The sequence below is a fragment of the Xyrauchen texanus genome, chromosome 49 (assembly GCF_025860055.1).
Source record: "Xyrauchen texanus isolate HMW12.3.18 chromosome 49, RBS_HiC_50CHRs, whole genome shotgun sequence".
Lineage (NCBI taxonomy): Eukaryota > Metazoa > Chordata > Actinopteri > Cypriniformes > Catostomidae > Xyrauchen > Xyrauchen texanus.
Genome location: NC_068324.1, coordinates 333,301 through 350,800, shown reverse-complemented (window position 1 = coordinate 350,800; position 17,500 = coordinate 333,301). Strand labels below are relative to the sequence as shown.

At 45.7% G+C, this 17,500-nt stretch overlaps 1 protein-coding gene across 1 annotated transcript in view; it reads right to left on the bottom strand.

The window, feature by feature from the left end:
- LOC127640230 (contactin-1a-like) overlaps positions 1 to 17,500 on the bottom strand; it is a 44,825-nt gene that overhangs the window by 8,801 nt on the left and 18,524 nt on the right. Inside the window, exons 2-20 of the mRNA XM_052122681.1 lie at positions 15,038 to 15,165; positions 14,667 to 14,705; positions 12,483 to 12,609; positions 11,868 to 12,049; positions 9,427 to 9,522; positions 8,741 to 8,947; positions 7,848 to 7,947; positions 7,563 to 7,747; positions 7,216 to 7,340; positions 6,970 to 7,090; positions 6,722 to 6,872; positions 6,510 to 6,629; positions 5,551 to 5,743; positions 5,291 to 5,435; positions 4,508 to 4,669; positions 2,090 to 2,239; positions 1,934 to 2,004; positions 1,374 to 1,641; positions 997 to 1,100 (exon numbers count right to left, since the gene is read on the bottom strand). Of these exons, the coding sequence (XP_051978641.1) occupies positions 997 to 1,100; positions 1,374 to 1,641; positions 1,934 to 2,004; positions 2,090 to 2,239; positions 4,508 to 4,669; positions 5,291 to 5,435; positions 5,551 to 5,743; positions 6,510 to 6,629; positions 6,722 to 6,872; positions 6,970 to 7,090; positions 7,216 to 7,340; positions 7,563 to 7,747; positions 7,848 to 7,947; positions 8,741 to 8,947; positions 9,427 to 9,522; positions 11,868 to 12,049; positions 12,483 to 12,609; positions 14,667 to 14,705; positions 15,038 to 15,119 (2,628 nt within the window). The 5' untranslated portion in view covers positions 15,120 to 15,165. The remainder of the gene's footprint in view (positions 1 to 996; positions 1,101 to 1,373; positions 1,642 to 1,933; positions 2,005 to 2,089; positions 2,240 to 4,507; positions 4,670 to 5,290; positions 5,436 to 5,550; positions 5,744 to 6,509; positions 6,630 to 6,721; positions 6,873 to 6,969; positions 7,091 to 7,215; positions 7,341 to 7,562; positions 7,748 to 7,847; positions 7,948 to 8,740; positions 8,948 to 9,426; positions 9,523 to 11,867; positions 12,050 to 12,482; positions 12,610 to 14,666; positions 14,706 to 15,037; positions 15,166 to 17,500) is intronic.

The following is a 17,500-nucleotide window of genomic DNA, read 5'->3' as shown; positions in this document are numbered from 1 at the left end:
AGACACAGAGAAGGCACGGTGGTAAGCCCTGCCCACCACAGGGGGAGGGGAAATATGTAACACAGCGATCGGGACAGAGAAGCTCTGACAAGGGAGATGCGGGTCTACCCCGGGAAGGGGGAGACCGTCCTGTGGAAGGTTCATCATAGGAGGTTAACAGGGAAACCGAAAACCTGTGGAGCACTTACCCCGGTACAGGGCATGTAGCACAAGTACAGGGTCTGACCACGAATTGTTCTGCAGAATCCGTGAGTCAGGGGGCTAGGAGGAAGAACATCCAGGGTTCAGCAGTCGTGAACATGCATGGGAGAGAAGAGCGCACGGCTTCACTTTCTTGGAGGGGAAAGGCGCTATATACAAGCGGTACACCCGGCCAGATGTTCGTGTAACGAAACTTACTTACCTGTTCACACCTGAAAGAACACGAGACGAGACCAGCTCAATCCGGAGATTATAAAACCTCGTAAAGGTATTGGGTGTTGCCCAGCCCGCTGCCCTACAAATGTCTGTTAGAGAGGTGCCGTTGGCCAGTTCCCAAAAGGATGCCACACTCCTTGTGGGGTGTGCTCAAACTCGCTAAGGGGCTAACTGACTCTAGGGGCTCGAAGGGGCTCTCCGTAGGCCTGAAAGGATCATGGAGAGGTCCCATGAGGGAAAGAGGTGTGGCCTAGGAGGGTTCAACCTCCTGGCGCCTCTCAGGAACCTGATGATTAGGTCGTGCTTACCGAGAGACTTACCTCGAACCACGTCATGGTGTGCTTGACAGAAGGGGAACTTCTGTTTTTTATTTGTAACATCTGTTGTACTTCATAATATTTTATTATAGTCCTAGTAATACATTTTATGGCATAAAATATGAATTGATGTTTATTTAATCTTCAAGGTGAAAATATTAGCCCTTAATGTAAAAGTTCATTTCTGACACAGGATTCAGTTAAATGTAATTCAAGTGTATTACAGTGATGTTTTACAGTGCTATATTATCAGATGTGTCACCTGATATCCTTCAATATTCTGTGATTGGACGGGGATCCACCACACGATTGCTTCAGTCGCTGACAGTGTTCTCGCCTCCACGACTGTGGGCGCATCTGATGGAACTGAATAAATAACACAAGACACAAACACAGAGGCTGGAACATTATGAATGTTTTTCATAGAGTATCACAACACTACAACTGAACACTGAACTCCAGCTGATGAAAAACTACATACAGTTTCTATAAATAAACCACATGACAATATCTATAAACCTGATTATATGTTCTGTACTGCTAACATAAATAATATGACATCATGATTACTGACAATAAACGAGTGTCTGTTTATAAATGCAAAGTTTATGAGACACACGAACACACACGGTTACTCACCGTCCTGTGCAGAGTAAATAAAGGCGCTGACGCTGTACGGTCCTTCACCCTGACTATTAAACGCTTTCATCTTCACCTCAAACCTAGTGGACGGCGGGATGTTTGAGTCTTTGTGGACGTATTTCTGTGCCTGAGGATCAGCGACCGTCACCTTCAGCCACTCGTGCTCGTTATGAGGTCTGAACGCGATGATGTAACCGAAGTTACTGCCGTAATAATACTGCGGCTGGACCGCTGCACACAAATCAGACATTAAATGAACTTTTGGCTAATTAACAGTTTTTTCCTTTATCATGGTTTATATGTTTATGAATAATCACATTTCAAATGAATATCATATTTCATTTTCAAAGAATAAGACAATAGTTCAGTGGATTCAACGGAATTTTATGTGACAAGAATCCCAAACAAACACAAATGAAACGTGTGAGTGATTTTTGTCACTGATCTTGAGTTTTTGTCGCAGCACAAAGAGTGAAATGTTAGTGTGTTGAGAGTGTGTGTGTGTGTGTGTGTGTGTGTGTGTGTGTGTGTGTGTGTGTGTGTGTGTGTGTGTGTACCGTCCATGTGATGGTGAGTTCTCTGCTGGTTCCTCCTCCTCCACTGATGTCTGATGGGGCCACCACAGGCTCTACGCAGAATTATCATTAATAAATACATGAATACAGAGAAATGAATGAGTGCATAATGATGATTTCATGACAATCTAAACTCACTGGCTTGTTTTGTGAATGTCTTGGGTGACGGGTCACTGGGCGGTCCTGTACCCAGAGTGTTTGTAGCAATGACCCGAAACTCATATTCAGTCCACGGTTGGAGATTCACCACAGTCGCCATTTCTGTATTTCCCTCCACAATCACTGGAGCTGAACACAAACATTTAACACAGTGACCGCACTACTGCTGCTGCACACAATGCGACTGATTACACTTCACTTCCAGCACATAAACACTGCTGGTGTTTCTACTAACTGAACTCACTGATTTCACACTTTGGTAAATAATTAAATTGTAGTTTAAATGAACGTTTAGGAGATGCTGGTTCATCTACTGCTGTCACAACACAAGCATGTACAGTATAAGCAGCTGTTTGTGCCATGATTATAATGCCACAACTGAACAATTAAATTCAAGTATTCTAGACAGCCATTTAATAATCAGAGTTCTATAAACTACAGTGATATACAGTCATGTACAGTTTGGTGTGTATTGCTATGGTGATGTACTCACAGGTGTGTGTTGCACTGGTGATATAGTGACAGGAGTTGTGTTGCTATGGTGATGTACTCACAGGTGTGTGTTGCACTGGTGATTCACTCACAGGTGTGTTTTGCTTTAGTGATGCACTCACAGGTGAGTGTTGCTATGGTGATGCACTCACAGGTGTGTTTTGCTACTGGTGATGTACTCACAGGAGTGTGTGTTGCTATGGTGATGCACTCACAGGTGTGTGTTGCTACTGGGGATATAGTGACAGGTGTGTTGGTGTGGTGATATAGTGACAGGAGTTGTGTTGCTATGGTGATGTACTCACAGGTGTGTTTTGCTATGGTGATTCACTCACAGGTGTGTTTTGCTATGGTGATGCACTCACAGGTCTGTGTTGCTATGTTGATGTACTCACAGGTGTGTGTTGCTATGATGTTGTACTCACAGGTATGTGTTGCTGTGTTGACGTACTCACAGGTGTGTTTTGCTATGGTGATTCACTCACAGGTGTGTTTTGCTATGGTGATGTACTCAGGTGTGTGTTGCTATGTTGATGTACTCAGGTGTGTGTTGCTATGGTGTTGTACTCACAGGTATGTATTGCTGTGTTGACGTACTCACAGGTGTGTGTTGCTATGGGGATATAGTGACAGGTGTGTGTTGCTATGGAGATGCACTCCTAGTTGCCATATTGATGTACTCAAAGGTGTGTGTTTCTATGGGGATATCATCACAGATGCGTGTTGCTATGGTGATGCACTCACAGGTGTGTGTTGCTATGGTGATGACTCATATGTGTGACAAGGTGTGTATTGCTATGTTGATGTACTCAAAAGTGTGTGTTGCTATGGTAATATAGTGACAGGAGTGTGTTGCAATGGTGATGCACTCACAGTTGTGTGTTGCTATGGTGATGCACTCACAGGTGTGTGCTGTTATGGTGATGCACTCACAGGTGTGTGTTGCAATGGTGATGCACTCACAGTTGTGTGTTGCTATGGTGATGCACTCACAGGTGTGTGTTGCAATGGTGATGCACTCACAGGTGTGTGTTGCAATGGTGATGCACTCACAGGTGTGTGTTGCAATGGTGATGCACTCACAGTTGTGTGTTGCTATGGTGATGCACTCACAGGTGTGTGTTGCACTGGTGATATAGTGACAGGAGTGTGTTGCTATGGAGATGCACTCCTAGTTGCCATATTGATGTACTCAAAGGTGTGTGTTTCTATGGGGATATCATCACAGATGCGTGTTGCTATGGTGATGCACTCATAGGTGTGTGTTGCAATGGTGATGCACTCACAGGTGTGTGTTGCAATGGAGATGTACTCACACATGTGTTGCTATGGTGATGTACTCGCAGGTGTATGTTGCTGTGTTGACGTACTCACAGGTGTGTGTTTCTATGGGGATATAGTGACAGGAGTGTGTTGCTATGGTGATGTACTCCTAGTTGCCATATTAATGTACTCAAAGGTGTGTGTTTCTATGGGGATATCATCACAGATGCGTGTTGTTATGGTGATGTACTCACAGGTGTGTTTCTATGGGGATATAGTGACAGGAGTGTGTTGCTATGGTGATGCACTCATAGGTGTGTGTTGCCATATTGATGTACTCACAGGTGTGTGTTTCTATGGGGACATCATCACAGATGCGTGTTGCTATGGTGATGTACTCACAGGTGTGTGTTTCTATGGTGATATAGTGACCGGTGTGTGTTGCTATGGTGATGTACTCATAGGTGTGTGTTGCCATATTGATGTACTCACAGGTGTGTGTTTCTATGGTGATATGGTGACAGAAGTGTGTTGCTATGGGGATATCCACAGAGGTGTGTGTTGCTAAGTTGATGTAATTACAGGTGTGTGTTTTTATGGTGATATAGTGACCGGTGTGTGTTGCTATGGTGATGTACTCACAGGTATTGGCATCTCTCCAGTCGTGTTGTGTTCTGGTGTCTCTGTACTGTATAGTATATGTTGAGATTGGACTCAGATTATCCGTCCCGTGACTCCAGGTGACTCTCACACTGTTGTTCATTACGTCATCCACACGCACACCTCCGGGAGGACCTGGGGGTCCTGATGCACAATCACAACAACAACTACTGTAACTCTGACTCAATGACATGACACACTTTTATAGCCTTAAAAAACCCTTTCAAAAACTCAAACTCTTTGATAACAAAACTATTTTTTTTTACATCTAACTGTTTTATATAAAGAGCTGAAAGGTGTTTTGATGCTCAACTGATGTAGAAAATGCATTTGTCAATGTTATGTCATGAGTGTTTGATAAAATAAACATCTTTGATCTAAACGCTTGTGGGAATCAGATGATGTTTTGTGAGAGTTTCATGTCGGTTTGTCAGAATCTGTTGATTTGAGTTGTTCTATCTGTCACTCAACATCCATAAAAGCATTCTGGGATAGCTGAAACAAATATGACTGGTGATGTTTTCTTCAGCCCATGGAAAACTCAAGTTTGAATCTACAGAAAATAAAAGTACAGTGATTTGGCAGAATCTACAGTTACCATGGTCCATTTTTCCAAAGGTTGATGACAGAGAAACTCAAATATAAAGATGTATGTGGAGTAACTATGGGATCACTGAAACTGATTGTCAGTGTGATTGTGCAGTTAAATGTGTTATTAGTGAGTGAATGTGAGGATAGCTGAGTGAAACCCGTGTGCTGTCTCACCTCTGACCACCAGCTCAGCAGATGTGGTGATGTTGTCTACAGGTGTCTGTGCTGTACAGGTGTATCGACCCGCATGTTTCAGCTGTGTGTTTCTGATCACCAGCTCACAGCTCGACGTCCCTGCCTGACCGTCCTGATTTATATCCTTATTAACAACAATAACATCAGTTTGAGTGTATTCATCTTTATTATAGTTGTTTCAATATAAACGGACCCACACTACATGTTTGTCAGTTAACTGTATAAAGAACGATGTTCACCATTTTGTGTTCGAAATGTTCTCTGTCTTTGTCAAAGTCGATGACGTGAGCGTTGAGTGACCAGATGAAGGTGAGGTCAAGGGTCGGGTCATGTGACGCAGCGCACTCCATCCTGGCACTCTGCCCGACACTGACATCAGCGTTAGACGGAGCGAGCGTGATCTTTGTAGCGTCTGAGAGAGACAGAGACACACTCGTTTACTCGTCAGCATCATCTGAACTCGTCTCAACTCTATTTAAGAGAAACTTGAACACAGAAAACTGAAGAATGACAGGACAGGGAGGAATATCTCCTGACGTGAGTTTCACTTTAAAGGAAATACATGAGGAGTTAATCAAGGGAGAGATGCATAACTGTAAAAGTGAGGACAGAGATGAGTCATGTTTACATCACAACACACAGTTCAGGCTGTTTGCAGAATAATTCACCTGAAATATCCTTATACGTGTAAGAATACTGGTCAGTAAATCTCATTCTGACAGAGAAATAAACTGATCTGAGGTCAGGTGTGTGTCTGCTGTGATATATGACTGTACCTGAGACTGACAGAGAAATAAACTGATCTGAGGTCAGGTGTGTGTCTGCTGTGATATATGACTGTACCTGTGACTGACAGAGAAATAAACTGATCTGAGGTCAGGTGTGTGTCTGCTGTGATATATGACTGTCCCTGAGACTGACAGAGAAATAAACTGATCTGAGGTCAGGTGTGTGTCTGCTGTGATATATGACTGTACCTGTGACTGACAGAGAAATAAACTGATCTGAGGTCAGGTGTGTGTCTGCTGTGATATATGACTGTACCTGTGACTGACAGAGAAATAAACTGATCTGAGGTCAGGTGTGTGTCTGCTGTGATATATGACTGTCCCTGAGACTGACAGAGAAATAAACTGATCTGAGGTCAGGTGTGTGTGTCTGCTGTGATATATGAGTGATATATGACTGTACCTGTGACTGACAGTGACCGGTGCTGTTCGCTCGTCCTCTGTCGTTCTCAGCGAAACACGTGTATGTGCCTTCATCTGATTTAGTGACGTTAATAATCTCTAAACTCCCGTCTGGCCAAATGAACATCCTGCAGGTATCAAAGTATTCATTAGAACAGGAAGTCAGGGGGAGAATCATAGTCTGACCCATGAAACACGAGATGCTGGCGTGACCTCTGACCTGCTGGACTTGTGTAGGAGTTCAGTTCCTTTACTCCAGGAGATGTTTGGACGCGGCGCCGCTCGTGGTTTACACTCCATCATCACTCGCCCGTTTTTGGCTGCAAGTATTTTGGGTTTCACAGGGCTGAACTCAAATGAAGGAGCACCAGCTGACAAACAAGACAACTCATTAACTCCACAAATATTCCCTCGAGCGCTCCTCAACAACTTTAATATCATGTTTGAGATAATCAGAGATCATCTCACCGAACACTCGGAGTTCAGCGCTGGCGTAAATCACCCCGTGACGGTTCTCAGCGATACACTGATACATCCCCGAATCATCAAACGACAGCTGATTCAAACGAATCTCATGATTCATGGAGACCTGATGAGAGAACAACACATTATATGACTTATTCAAACATTAATCAATGAAATATCATCAATAATCCCATATGATCACAGATCATAGTGAACGCTCTGAACTGTCAGACTGAATCAGCGGCGTACCGTTCGTCCGTTCTTCAGGATGTGAACGTGTGGTTTGGGTTTGCCGCTGGCGAGACAGGACATGATGTAATCACTGTTGATATCTCTCTCTGAACTCGTGATCTTCTCCATCCATTCAGGAGCTCCTGAGAGACACACAGACACACACACACACACACACACACACACGCGTGTGATCGTCATGTAACACGTCACAGCTCAATGAGTGTGTTCACACTGCTGTTCAATCTGGTGTCACTCCTGTATTTAAATGCAGTTGTCACGGCTACAACTAATATCTGACATCTAGGACACAGACACCGTTAGACGCTCAGATGTGACACAATAAAGATGAAGTTCTCTCTCACCCTCCACGATGAGATGAAGTTTGTGCCAGTCTTTTCCTTTGGAGTTATCAGCTTCACACTCGTACAAACCCTCGTCTTCATACTGAACGTCATACAGATGAAGGAGACTTCCTGCCATACTGATGTCATGACGATGAACAGGAAGTTCACCATCCACCTTCCTCCAGCGGATCTGAGGGATCGGACTGAACACACACACACACACACACACACACACACACAGATTAAACAGAATATTTGAGGCATATGAATAAAGCGCATCATCTACATTGTGTTTTGACTCACTTTCCCAGAGCGAAACACTCGAGCGTGATGTTCTGTCCGATGAGTGTGTGTGTGTCTGGAGCTTTCACTTTAATATCAGCGGGATATTTGCGCAGAGAACCTGAAAGAAAACACAAATGAAACATGAATGAATCACTGCAAAACGGAACAAACGTCTGACAGCACGAACAACTCAAAGATTAATCTCTTCTGTTTACAGTTTATCTGAACACAACACTGACATCTGACTCAACACTTTCCATGATGTTGTGACACACTCTCACTCTACACACACACACACACACACACACACACACACACACACACACACACACACACACACACACACACACACACACACACAAACTCACTCTCTCACACACACTCGCACACAAAGACAAAGATCCCCCATTTAGCCTTAACAGACTGTAGGGGCAAGTGCTGTTAGCGAGCACCTATGAAGGCCGGAACGGTACTCCCTCGCACTCTTACACTCGCACACTCCCTCACACATTCGCACTCCCTCGCACTCCCACACTCCCTCGCAATCCCTCGCACACTCGCACTCTCTCGCACACTCGACTCTCGCACTCCCACACTCCCTCGCACACTCTCTCGCACTCCCGCACTCCCTTGCACACTCGCACCACGCCCGACCGCCTTTGTCTCCCCAGTGGTGATGTTTTTACACACCACACCAGGTACTCATTTTAGGCTGAGTCGACCTAGGGGAGGCCCGGGACCGGTTCTGATAATCGTCACTGGTGTTGGCCATGAGCGGGAATCGAACTCAGGTCCCCAGGTTTGTAGCGCAGCGCGCTAAATTAATGGGGTTTAATCTGTACACATTCAAATACTGTTTCAAAAGTATAGACTCAACACATATGAGATTTAGTGTGCTAATATCGACTCACGTTCAGCGATGGGCACCAGCGGGATGAATTTACTGAAGACACTCTTGGCGATGGACGGACTCGACACGAAACACGAGTAGTTTCCGCTGTCTGACGCTCTGACGGTGGAGATGTAGAAGTTTCCGGTCGCCTGAGACACGAAACGACGTTTTTCCATTGGAATGAAATCTGGAAACTCATTGAGCATCCAGCGGAAGGACAGATCTTCTGTAGAGGCGATCAGAGACGAAACACCATCAATATATTCACATTAATATTAAACCACGAGATTACACTGATTTTACTACGGTTCATGTGAAGAGGGGCAAAATCACTGTAACACACTTTTATTATTAATACTAATCATCTGAATGAACAAATCTTCTGCTAATTAATATAGTTCATTAGTCGAAGTGTTCACACTTACCAAGCGACACAGCAACTTTAACACAACTTCAAACATGCCTCAGCCAATCAGAATTTACATTCAGAATTACCCGTTTTATAATAATGCTTTCAGTATTAGATAAGCGGACAGGAAGTGAAATGAGGATGTATTTCTGGAGCTCAAATGCTGCTCGCAACATAAGGTCATAGGTTCAATTCCAAGGAAACATACATGCTGATAAAAGTTTGGGATTAAAGTGTCTGTCATAACGCATAAATGTAAATGAAATGTAATCACTGAAGTCAGGTGTTAAGCATACCTGGGAAATGTGGGGGCGGAGCACACAGTAGCACCGCCCCCTGCCCCTCCTTCACATACACTGCCTCTCTCTCATCTGTGGAGAACATGTCCAAATCTACAACACAAGATGAAGAATGGGAATTTAATTCATTCACAAACACAGTCAGTTTCATGTCACTATACACATCTCTGAACAATAACTTCAAATAATGACTTTTTATGATTTTCATATTATATTGAGGATGTCCCTCACAATCCCTCGCACACTCGCACTCCCTCGCACACTCCCGCACTCCCTCGCACTCTCCCGCACTCCTCGCACTCGCACTCTCGCACACTCCCTCGCAATCCCTCGCACTCTTACACTCGCACACTCCCTCACACATTCGCACTCCCTCGCACTCCCACACTCCCTCGCAATCCCTCGCAACACTCGCACTCTCTCGCACACTCGCACTCCCACACTCCCTCGCACACTCTCTCGCACTCCCGCACTCCCTTGCACACTCGCACTCTCTCGCACACTCGCACTCTCTCGCACACTCGAACTCCCACACTCCCTCGCACACTCGCACTCCCACACTCCCTCGCACACTCGCACTCCCTCGCACACTCGCACTCCCTCGCACTCTCTCTCGCACTCTCTCGCACACTCGCACTCCCACACTCTCTCGCACACTCGCACTCCCTTGCACACTCGCACTCTCTCTCGCACACTCGCACTCCCTCGCACATTCTCTCGCACCCTCACATTCTCTCGCACCCTCACACTCCCTCGCACACTCCCTCGCACTCTCCTCTCACATTCTCTCGCACCCTCACATTCTCTCGCACTCGCACACTCCCACACTCCCTCGCAATCCCTCGCACTCCCACACTCCCTCGCACTCGCACTCTTACACTCGCACACTCCCTCACACTCCCGCACTCCCTCACACATTCGCACTCCCTCGCACTCCCACACTCCCTCGCAATCCCTCGCACACTCGCACTCTCTCTCGCGCACTCCCACACTCCCTCGCACACTCTCTCACACTCCCGCACTCCCTTGCACACTCGCACTCTCTCTTGCACTCTCTCGCACACTCGCACTCCCTCGCACTCTCTCGCACTCTCGCACTCCCACACTCCCTCGCACACTCTCTCACACTCCCGCACTCCCTTGCACACTCGCACTCCCTCGCACACTCCCTCGCACTCTCCTCTCACATTCTCTCGCACCCTCACACTCCCTCGCACTCCCACACTCCCTCGCACTCCCACACTCCCTCGCACTCCCACACTCTCTCGCACTCCCACACTCCCGCACTCCCTTGCACACTCGCACTCTCTCTTGCACTCTCTCGCACACTCGCACTCCCACACTCCCTCGCACTCCCACACTCCCTCGCACTCCCACACTCCCTCGCACTCCCACACTCCCTCGCACTCCCTTGCACACTCGCACTCTCTCTTGCACTCTCTCGCACACTCGCACTCCCACACTCCCTCGCACTCTCCTCTCACATTCTCTCGCACCCTCACACTCCCTCGCACTCCCACACTCTCTCGCACTCCCACACTCCCTCGCACTCCCACACTCCCTCGCACTCCCACACTCCCTCGCACACTCCCTCGCACACTCCCTCGCACACTCCCTCGCACTCGCACACTCCCTCGCACTCCCCCTCGCACTCCCACACTCCCTAGCACACTCCCTCGCACACTCGCAATCCCTCGCACTCGCACGACTCTCAGACACTCCCTCAGACTCTCAAGACTCCCTCACGACTCTCAGCGACTCTCTCGCACTCCCGCACTCCCTTGCATACTCGCAATCCCTCGCACACTCCTCTCACATTCTCTCACACTCGCACACTCCCTCGCACTCCCACACTCCCTAGCACTCGCACACTCTCTCGCACTCCCTCGCACTCCCTCGCACACTCCCTCGCACACTCCCTCGCACACTCACACTCCCTCGCACACTCACAATCCCTCGCATTCTCACACTCTCTCGCACTCCCTCGCACTCCCGCACTCCCTCGCACTCCCGCACTCCCTCGCGCACTCTCTTGCACTCCGTCGCGCACTCCCTCGCATTCTCACACTCTCTCGCACTCCCTTGCACTCTCGCACTCCCTTGCATACTCGCACTCCCTTGCACTCCCGCACTCCCTTGCATACTCGCAATCCCTCGCACACTCCTCTCACATTCTCTCACACTCGCACACTCCCTCGCACTCCCACACTCCCTCGCACTCGCACACTCCCTCGCATTCTCGCACTCCCTCGCACTCCCTCGCGACTCTCAAGACTCCGACTCCTCAAGCACTCCTCACAGACTCCCTCACGACTCCCTCAAGACTCCTCAAGACTCCCTTGCACTCCCTTGCACTCCCGCACTCCCTTGCATACTCGCAATCCCTCGCACACTCCTCTCACATTCTCTCGCACTCTCACACTCCCTCGCACACTCACATCCGAACTGAACTGAAGCTCTCTGACTGATCACTGTGCCAAACTCATTGGTTGCCAGACAGGAATAATTCCCAGAATGCTTGCTCCTGTCGGGGTCAGTGATGATGAGGTTTCCCCCCATCAGTCTGTAATGATCGTCACCACCGTCACGAATCACAATATCTGTGTTGTTTAATCTCCATCTGTCAACAAACACACAGATTAAGCCTGTGCGACCCTGCGTCCACATGTGTGGAAGTTGCATTTTGGCTTCAGTATTACACATACAACACATCATTTCAATTAATTTGACTGAATATTGTTCATAAGAGACTCTACACTGTCATATAAGGATTAAACTTCTGTCGCACCATATCACGTGACACAACAACATGACGTAGATTCACGTGAAGTGCCAACAAACCACTACGGGCACTGCACCAAAAAAAGTTTTTTTATTGAAACCTGTTTGGTTGTAAATATGATATTGTACCCTAAATATCATGGCGAGTCATGTGACGTGTAATACATTAGATCTACAGATGCAGAGCACTTAAGTGTGCACTACTACATATCTATATAATGAGAGTAGTACTGCAGTATGTCATTCCTTCTGTCCTCAGACACACGTGTCACCTGTATGTGGCGGGTGGATTTGCTCGCGCTCTGCAGCTCATGGTGATTTTCTCCTCAGGTGATTCTTCAGGATAGATGGTGTCGACGGGCTGATCTTCAAACACAGGCCCGTAACCTGCAGACTCATCTGACACACGCACACGTGCACACACGCATGCAGAGAGAGAGAGAGAGAGAGAGAGAGAGAGAGAGAGAGAGAGAGAGAGAGAGAGAGAGAGAGAGAGAGAGAGAGAGAGAGAGAGAGAGAGAGAGAGAGATGAACAGAACAGTTATCATTATAAAATGATATATACCATTAATGAAAATGAAAGCATTGAATATGAGAGAAATCTTACTGAAAGACAAAGATGGCAGAAGCGGGCACAGAGGGCACAGCGGGCCAACATTCATACAAGAGCACAATTTAGATTTCTCTACTATTCTCTATACCCTCACACACTCACAAACACACTCTCACACACAGATACACTCACACACACACACCAGACAACCTCCACGTGACCCTTTGACCCAATTACACAGTGACATGAAGCATCCAGTCAAACAGCATATAACATGTGAATATTTAATGTGCATCACACACGTCTGTCTGTCTGCCTGTGTGAGACAGACAGACAGAGAGACAGACAGATACAGACAGACAGACAAAAGTCACATGATTCCTCGTCAAACATTTGTGCATAATAACATGATCAAACACACATATGTGCATTCATCACAACATGTGGAGCTGATACGAGTAATATAATGAATGATTACAGTCACACGTCTGAGCTTCATTACTGCAGAAATCCTCAAACATCCTCATATCTGCAGTTAATGATGTTTAACGCTCATTAATGATTCACACCTCATTAATATCATCACAGTGTGTTTAACAGCAGACAGATGATGTAAGAACAGATCTGTGTCAATGTAACACACACACACACACACACACACACACACACACACACGTGATTATGATCTAAAACATGCTTTATGCCTATATTCAAAGCACTGTCTATGTTTAGACCGTTTAACATATAATTACTGTATAATCAAGTATTTTACCAATAAACACACAGAACATATAAAACACGCTAATATCAGTTTGTGTCATGTTTTCTCTCAGAGGAACTTTCACATTACAGGAACAAATACAAGTTTATTAATGTTAACATGAAGTGAAAATGTTCTTTTATATATTCTAGAAAATGTGTAATGCTTATGTTGTCTATTTTTATACTGTTGTCTTGTTTGTGTTGTTTTAAACTAATAAATGCACTGTTGTGTTTCATATGTTCATCTTATAGATAATATACAACTGAATGATTGATTATTATATTCTGGGCATTTCCAGGATACTTCAAAGAATATCATGTTATTATTATATTAATAAATCATAATAATTCCACAGTAATTATTAGTGTAATGTTTTTATACATACTCTCCTGAAAGGGAACGTTTAAGACTTTATGGATTATTCAAACTATTTGTATTTTAATGCTAAAGAATTATCTTCCATATCTCATTCAGTGATAAAATAATATTATCCAGTACAAACTCATTCCAGATTAAATCATGAATCTTATTTATAAAGTCATATGATATTCAATCAAAACATGATGTCTAACACACACGGACAATCTGTTTACAAAGCCTTGAAGATCCACACACGCACACGCACACACACACGCACGCACGCACGCACACACGCACGCGCACACGCGCACACACGCACGCACGCACACGCACACATCTCATTAGTACACACTATAGAGCAGGTAAATAGGTCAACACTGACTGGCTGAATCAGTTCATATAATATATTCTGGAGGTTTGTTGTAACTGTCTGTAGCTGTAATGAACTGAGCAGACATCAAAGGTCCTACAGGAAACACTAAACGCATTCGTCTGCCAAACAACACGCCGGGCTCTCAAGGCTTTGATGGGGAACGGGTGGGGGTGATCTGGGGTCTGAACATGGAAGTGATTCGTCGGGGAGACGTGTGGAGATCCTTTAATGTTCTGCTCTCTCATAATGACACATGAGAGAAACCCAGAGGAACAGAACCATCAGCACACGCTCACTGAACATCACATGTGCTCCTGAAGAGTCCACAGCAATATCAGAAACAACTCAATAAATCACCGTGGAAACATACTGTCCTCATATACTGTGTCAGAAACAGTCATACTCACCCCCAAACACTCCTGGAGACTCACCACACACCAACCACACTGAAAGAGACCAAACAACATTAGATCAGCACACGTGTGCCGACACACATTCTACACGCACAGTACAGTACAAGTGTGCATGACATCACATTTCTGAGAAGATAAAACAGTTCTTTATATCGTCCACCACTACATGACACAATGCATAAACATACAGAATATATGAAGGTATGCATCAGATCATATGCACACAACAGTGAGGTCAGTCGTGACCATCACATGACCTACATCTGTTAGTCTGATTGAGCAAAACCGTTGTTTGTTTCCCTGAATGATAAAAGTCCTTTGATGTGTGTGTGTTAGCGGCTGGATTGTGACACTAGTATACTCACCGTTCAATGAGAGCGTGATGGAGACGGCGAGCAGCAGTGATGTGACGGGCCGCATGACTCTGAGATGAAGCGCCGCTGTCATCGTGATTTAATGAAGATCTGCACACATGAGCACGAGTCCAGATTCACTGAAAGCACAAACACACAGAACAACACATCTGTAACACATGTTCACATCATACACTGCACACACTCTTCTATTGACATGACTTACAGAGCATTCAAGAAATACAAACTGAACATTTACTTTATTAAACATGTTCTTGGTCTTATTTGAAATGAAACCTCTCAAATGATTTAAATCAGCAATCACCAGAAGTACCCACAGTCACTGCCACATCTTTCTGACAGGAGTGATTGACATCTGGTGCTGAGGAGATGAAGAGCAGACTCAATCATCATCATCATCAGTGTCACGAGTAAAACAGTCAAACTCACAGACTCAATCTGAGAATATGACAGACAACAGCTGCTTTATAAAGACGAGAGCAAGAGGAATGTGTCAGATACGGTCTGCTGGATTTAATCACCAGACTAGTGCGATCGCACCGGTTGGACCGTACGCGTCTGAGCCCTGTCTAGTGCGATCGCACCGGTTGGACCGTACGCGTCTGAGCCCAGTCTAGTGCGATCGCACCGGTTGGACCGTACGCGTCTGAGCCCTGTCTAGTGCGATCGCACCGGTTGGACCGTACGCGTCTGAGCCCAGTCTAGTCGCGATCCGCTGGACGCGCGTCTGAGCCCAGTCTAGTCGCGATCGCGACCGGTTGGACCGTACGCGTCTGAGCCGAGACTAGTGCGATCGCACCGCTTGGACCGTACGCGTCTGAGCCGAGACTAGTGCGATCGCACCGGTTGGACCGTACGCGTCTGAGCCGAGACTAGTGCGATCGCACCGGTTGGACCGTACGCGTCTGAGCCCAGTCTAGTGCGATCGCACCGGTTGGACCGTACGCGTCTGAGCCCAGTCTAGTGCGATCGCACCGGTTGGACCGTACGCGTCTGAGCCCAGTCTAGTGCGATCCGTACGCGTCTGAGCCCAGTCTAGTGCGATCGCACCGGTTGGACCGTACGCGTCTGAGCCCAGACTAGTGCGATCGCACCGGTTGGACCGTACGTGTGAAAGAGTTAAAACAGCTTTCTGAACATGCCCCCCTCTGCTGATGATCAAAGAAAGCCCCACCCACAACTCATGCCATTGGCTGAGTATATGGTTGGGGCGGGTCTAAGTGGGTCACTCAAAACAAACAGGGGAATTTTCATAGTGCCACAGAGACACAGTGTTTACAGTTTAATAAAATCAATCTGTGGACACTGTATGGCTCACAGAGAGCACATTTACATGCACATTTTATACTAATTATGCTCATTAATTAGAGAGCGTGTGTGCTCATGTAAACGCATTAAACAGCTTAAGAATAATTACAGTGATGCCGCTGTGCATGTCAATTTTATGTAACCAGCTTATCTAATGTGTGCAAGTGTTGATCAGAGAATAACACCTTTATTTCAAATGTCATGTAAACAAGGATTTCTCGCTTTGTCATATTTTCTAATTAAGCTGATTTTCGGGAGTTTTCGGTGTATTGTTGTGCACATAAACACTGACATAGTTTGACAATGTGTTGTTTTACTTACAACAACCACTTATTCTGTACAAAACACTGAAACTAACCCTTCATCACACAGACAGAAACACATTTATCATGGTTTGCTTCATTAAAACATGAAGAAAATGAAATCACAGACACAATGACTTACATCCACATATTAGCACAATAACTGAATTTAAATCTCTTTATAGAAGATGGATGCATGAAAATTGAATTACGCACCCGAAACAGATTCACACACACACACACACACACACACACACACACACACACACTCACAGACACACACAGCAGGGATTTTAACCGCCTGTTGTTGGTTTCTTAGCAACACTTCTATTCAGCCGGCCGTATATTCAGGATTTCTAGCGGTGATTTCAACTATTAACATACAAATGTGTGTGTGTGTGTGTGTGTGTGTGTGTGCATGTGTTTGTGTGTGCATGTGCGCGTGTGTGTTTGTGTGTGTTGTAGAACACTGGTCAAACATTTCGTCACTAAGCACAGTTTCTGTCTGCTTTATACAGACAATAATCTTCTATTTATATTCAAATCTCAACACAATGTGAGAAGCCCACACACACACGCACGCGTGCACACACACACACACACACACACACACACACACACACACACACACACACACACAGATTAATGCTGGTCTTCTCTGAGAACACATACTGACCCAACACACACATATATGAGTTTCACAACACATCTCACAAAGTCTCAAACGGTGCTCAGATTTGATGTCAATATGAACTCAAACATTTCTCATCAAATGATCTGATCTATAATATTCATATGAATTTTATATTTCTGTACTGAATATCAACAATTGAGTAATTTGTGT